Genomic DNA, 6307 nt, shown 5'->3' on the forward strand with positions numbered 1-6307 from the left:
CACCACAATCTAGTGGATTCTTGTTTAATTAATTTAGCAGACACCGACTTGCATTTTAAATAGGATTCTGTTTTCTTCTTTAGGAAGGCAAGAGAAGTTATTAGCAACAGTGTCTGTGGGGGTGGGATTCTAATTCTTTTTTCATGAAATTGGAAACTCGGCTAAGTTGATGTCAACATTCTGATTGTCAACACTGAATTATTGCAGTTGTTTTACACTTGCTGTTGCACTTCTTGGCATCTTTTGTTACCTCAATGAATATTCTCCACCATCCTCATTTATTTGCTTATTTATATTTTAGATTGAGGCTTGCTTTTTTAAATTGAGACTTGCTATCTTCCCGCGATAAATATAATTTAACGGACCATCTGACACATTTGGAAAACTTTAAGATTCTGTTTTTGCTTTTGTTCTCAGAACTAGTTTTTCTACATTACCTCATTATCGATTTTCTCCTTTATTTCTTATTTATTTATTTATTTATTTATTATTTTCTTTCATTTTCTCATGGCATTGTTAGATGCTAACCTACTACACTAACAGTCTCATGCCTTAATAATGTCCACTAATTTATCTGTTCAATTTTAACTTAAATTCTGGTACCATTTACATGCCTCTAAGTAAAATGTCAGCATTTGATTTTATTATCATTTTAAATATTAGGGAACTACTTAAATAATGGAAATAAATAAAAATTAAGTGTAACTGAGTACTGAAAATATGTATTGATGGAAATACCAATTATATAAAAAGATAGTTTAGTGGAGAGCTGTAATTTCTTTGAATTAAACATCAGTACTATGTAGAAATAAAGCTGTTTTTGAAACTGCTATTATTGAAAATTATAGTTAATGGTGAAAATGGACATCATAAAAATCCTCTGCAAAAGATAAAACCACCTCAGTAAAATTTAGAATGGTGTCATTATCACAAGCACTGTTTCAAACTTTAAAATAAAAGTGTAAAAGGGGTCTTAAAATTTTAATGTTTTCTTCAAAGAATTTTTTCACCATGATAAACTAAGCAAATTTGTTTAGAATGGTATCCTTATGTTTTCAAGCTTAACAAACTAAGCTCCGATACGAAATTTAGAGCAGCCAAAATTCCTGTATTTTTTCATGTACTCTGTTTTTAATCTATGGGTCACCAGAAACTTCCTGGTAATGTGCATTTAAATTTTAGTACTCAATTGATTCATCGAATGGCATTTGGGTGAATCAAAGTGTAGGAGGTTAAAAATAAAAGTATGTAATTTGTTCTCATCTACTCAATAACTATGTGTGGGCTAAACAGAGTGAGTGTTCTAAACCACCACAAAAATCAGCCTATGCTTCCCATTTCCAAGCTATTTTGTCATCAGTGGAATAAATGGATTTATATATTTAACTATTAACTTTTTTTTTTTAACATAACAAGAAACAATTCTCACAATAGAAATCTCTCCATACTCACTATAAACCAGCACTGAAAATGAATGTGATGAGCAGGGTCAGGAGAGGTCTGCTGTGCCATGTGGGTCACCTCCAGGGCAGGGATTGAACTCATGCTGAAGTGGCTTTAGTATCTTTGTGCTGTGCTTTAACATGCTGTGCCACCAGGGAGGGCCCAGTATTGATGTGTTTTAGGATACAGGTTTATAACTTAAAATGTATGAAGCCATATAGCCCCCCTCTGTCCATTGGAAACCTGGACCCTATATTCCCACCCTATCTTCCTCCAGACTGTATTAACTGGTTTTATACTTCCCAATGCCCGAGCTGGATAGAGAAATAGTTATTATCTTGAGGTCCTTAATTTTGCTTGAATAAGTGTCTCAAACTTCGTGGTTTCCCAAATAATAATAATAATAATAATAATAATAATAATAGTTATACAAAATATTAAAGCTGGAAAATTTCTTAGGTGTAAGTTGCAAATCCTTACTGTTCCATGAGTTGTTGTTGTTGTTGTTTTGTGTGTGTGTATGTGTGTTTTCATGTAAACTAAGCATGGAATTCAGCTAGAATTAGAATAAGCATCTGTGTAGAAGCAAATTATGTGTTGGTGCAGTGAGACATTTGTAAGTCTCACTCTTGAAATTGTTAATTGAGTTTGGGGTAAAAATAGATGAAAAGAATCTTTGTTAATTAGATGTGAGCACAGCCGGAAGTTGTTGTTAAATAGGTAAAGGCAAATATGAATTTAAAAAGACCATAATGAAGTTCCTTGGAGTACTATCATAAGGAATAGATATGGCTTATTTTAAAAAGTGGTTGAGAAATTTTCAAGGTAAGTTGTAATGTCCATGATGCAAAAGTATATATTAAAAAGGAAAGTAATACAAACAGCATAATTTCTATTCCAAGCCTAGAATAACTGAAGACATAATCTATCTGCGCAAATTATTTTGCCAAATCAGGGCAGTAATTCCCCTGATACTAGAGTGTGGAACTCTGGTCCTGACCTAGATAAATATTTGGATTGTGAATGCAGTGCATCACTTCATTAATTTTCAAAAGGCATGATAGGATAATGCTTTAGAAACATAAGTTTTAAATGTGTCAGACCTGATTAGGATATCATTCTTTTTATGATCTCAGGTATATTAATTATTCATTCTCTGATAGTTTCTTCATTTGTAAAATAATAATAACATCCAATTTATTTGAAGGATTAAATGTGGCAATGTATGTAAATTACTGTTCACTTATGTAGCAAATAGTTATTCAATACATAGCAGTATTATTATTGCTAGTAATTCTCAACTAGAAATTTAATTTCTGAACTCTTGTTCATATATATTTTTTAACCTTCCTTAAACTTCATGGAAATGTCCTGTATCTTAATATTATTAAAAACATTAATTTATATTGCTTTAGCTGAGGAAGGGTGCAGGAAGCGGGGAGTGTTGAAGTAGTGTTGGTATTTTTTTTTTAAGATTTATTTTTGCATACAGAACTGGGGTACAGGACAGAGGTGCAGGGGTGGTAAGAGGATTCACCAGAGAGAGTGGGAAGCAGAACAGGCCGACTGATGAAGTACACTGCTGAGGGGAGCAGCGGGTGTGTCAGGAGAGGTCTGTCACGCCATGTGGATCACCTCCCGGGAGGGGATTGAACTCATGCTGAAGCGGCTTTGGCTTCTTAGTGCTGTACTTTAGCCCACTGCGCCACCAGGGAGGGCTCAGTGTTGGTATGTTTTAGAATACAGGTTTACAACTTTTAAAATTTATGACGCCACATATGCCTACCTATAGCCCTACTTCATCCACTGGACAACTGGACCCTTTATTCCCACTCTACCTTCCTCCAGTAACCTTAGCTCTGCAGTCAGAACCCAAGGTATTGTTAGGTTTGGTTTGTCTGGTCCTTTGCTTTGTTTTTAATATTCCGCAAAAAAGTTAAATCATCCAGTATCTGTTCTTCTGACTTGTTTCCTTTTGGAATTAATTGTCATGACTATACTATGTGAAAAACTTGGAGTTTGTATTCTTTTTAAGATATATATTTCATAGGGTTTTTTCCATATGAATTTGGCATTTTGATTGTTTTTCCGAATTAAGAGCATTAATTTATCTTTCACTGATGCATTCAGCAATTTATCTTTATGGATGGTCTGCTTTATTTTAGGCAATAAGACATATTTGAAATTTAGAGGACTTACTACCAATGAGAATTTACTCTTCAAGCTGAGTTAAATTTCATGTTTAAGTAATTTTTAAAAGGTTTTTATTCACTAGTAAGAAGGTTAAATAATAACAAAAATAAATAGAATCTTAAATTGTACTACTTTGATCCACATGGATCAAAGATATTATGGATCATGGATATTACAGAATTTTGTCAAACAATACTTGAAATATTGATTTTTTTAAAAAAATCACAATAAGTAAAGTTGTACTGTGCATTAGTGATAATAAAATTTTATTGTTTCTCACAAGAGACAAAATGTTAAGAATGTAGTATAAATATATATCTAGGAATTATTTCAGTTTCATTGTTGCTTTGTTATACATTTCTGTGCTGACTAATCTCTCTGAAGTTTCTCAAGTACTCTCAGTCTTTATCATTGGTTATTTCTGCATGAACTAGATTTACATTGTTTTCCAAGACCCATTCATTATTTAATACAACTTATTTTGATTTGATTGACCTATGCTCATAATAATGTGTTGCTTCAGATGAAATATTTTCAGTAAGGTTTTCTTTTGAAAATTATTCTCTTAGGAGATGAATATTTCTGCTAGGAAAATAAACAAAGTGACTAGGTAAATAAAGAAATAAAAGATTTTACACACAAATCTACATGCAGAGTCAACAAGAAAATAGTAAGTGTCTAACAAGAAAATAGTAAGTGTCTGATGGCAGGCACAGTGTCTCTGAGGAGTAGTACTTCAGCTAAGATTTGAAAAGTGGGATTGTGGAAGTTTTGTTCTGAATTGGGAAAAAGAATTTTCAGCAGAAACACCGAGTTCCTCACTTCTAATAAAAAGTAATAAGTATATTAGAGGGACAGAAAGGAGGCCTTGAGGATTCAAGGATCTTGTGGACAGTAGAGATCTTATTTTAAAAATTCTAAAATTTATATGTATACAAATAATTTTGGAAAATAGCAATGTATTTTAGGCAGCTGAGTAATGACACAATACAATGTAAGCTTAAAAGATATATTTGACTGATTTGTGTGTTATAGATGGACAGGAATGGAAGTAAGGAAACTAATTATTTGATGATTATAGTAGTAGAAGAAAGAAGAACATCTATATAGATAATCTTCATTATATGCTGATATAATTTTGCAAAATGATATGTTGTGTTCAAGTGATGGAAATCAGACGCAAAATCACCTGTTCTCATGAACACATCACACTGAACACATCATGGTCCATCCATGGCAAACAATGGAACAAACACCCAGCCTCTTGATGTCTTTTTTTTGCTGGGTGATTATTGACCTCTGTAATATATTAGTCTCATAATTTCAATATGTAATTACTATCTGACTGTCCACTCAATACTACTGCAGTTGATTTCTCCCCAAACCACTAATGTTAGAAAATCTGATTTGATATTACTATAATATAGATAAATATAAATGAAAACTATATATATGTATTTATATTATAGTCTAATAATAATATAAATAAACCATTTGATTATGCTAATGAATTTTTTTCAAAATAGTTTGTATAATAAAAGCAATGTATTTTTAAAACATTGTTTTTTAAACACTAGAATGCTGCTTTCCACACTACATATCATTAAAATAACTAAAGCTAGTTGAAATATCTTGTCTATATAAGCAAGCTCAAAAGTCTCAAGAATTATTTGCCTTTTTAGATTTTTATTTTTGTAATTTAAAAACATTTGAACTAGCATTGCTAAGATAATGGCCATTAAAATGACAGTAAGACTAATTTAATTCTAAGAGTTCATAATACTTCAACAAAGATTATTAGATACAGGTTTTGTATTTTCTTGATTTAAAACTGCAGTTGTGCTATCTACGTAGGGCAAACAAATGTGTTCATATTTAGTCTTCAGTATTTTCACTTCTGTTCCCTTCATATTTCGAAATATTAAGTCCATATGAATTTCATTACATATCACAAATTAATTTTCAAGTAATTTCAGAATAACATGTTAGAAACATATATATGTGTGTGGGTATATATATATATATATATATATATATATATATATATATATATATATATATATATATATATATATATATCCATTTCCAATAGATAGATGCATTTTCTACCTAGAAAATATTTTCTTAAGTAAATTTCAAATTTTTATAAATATTATTCAAAGTGCTAACACAAATTTAAGAATATTTTTGAAATAATGTGCAAATTTAATGTTCATTTTCTGATTTTTAGTATGTTCTAAAGCTTAACAACATTAGAGTAAATTTAATTTTTTTAAACTTATGCTCTATTTTAGAATGTAAAGGCATAGTTCTTTTATTTTGCAGATTGTTGCATTGCGGGAGCAAAATGTTCATATACAAAGAAAAATGGCATCTAGTGAGGGATCCACAGAATCAGAACATCTGGAAGGAATGGACCCAGGCCAGAAAGTTCATGAAAAGGTATGACACGTACAACATGCTTTCACATGGAAATGTCTACTTGCTTTATGATTTAACAGAAATGAGATATGAAATCCTTTTAATTAACATTCTTTATATTTTTGAGATGTTGATCAAAAGTTCATGATGACTTCCCATTATTGCTCTTAATTTGTCTTAAAATATGTGTATATATTTTAATATCTTTTTAAAAAGATTTATTTATTTATGGCCCTCCCTGGTGGCACAG

At 31.0% G+C, this 6307-nt stretch overlaps 1 protein-coding gene across 13 annotated transcripts in view; it reads left to right on the plus strand.

Moving 5' to 3' along the window:
* PPFIA2 (protein tyrosine phosphatase, receptor type, f polypeptide (PTPRF), interacting protein (liprin), alpha 2) overlaps nt 1-6307 on the plus strand; it is a 339529-nt gene that overhangs the window by 229316 nt on the left and 103906 nt on the right. For all 13 annotated transcript variants that reach the window (XM_004675845.1, XM_012720376.1, XM_004675847.1 and 10 more), the window contains one exon: nt 5962-6078. In XM_004675845.1, coding sequence (XP_004675902.1) covers nt 5962-6078 — 117 coding nt within the window. The remainder of the gene's footprint in view (nt 1-5961; nt 6079-6307) is intronic.

The sequence above is a fragment of the Condylura cristata genome, unplaced genomic scaffold, assembly GCF_000260355.1.
Source record: "Condylura cristata isolate star-nosed mole 26May11 unplaced genomic scaffold, ConCri1.0 scaffold00004, whole genome shotgun sequence".
NCBI lineage: Eukaryota > Metazoa > Chordata > Mammalia > Eulipotyphla > Talpidae > Condylura > Condylura cristata.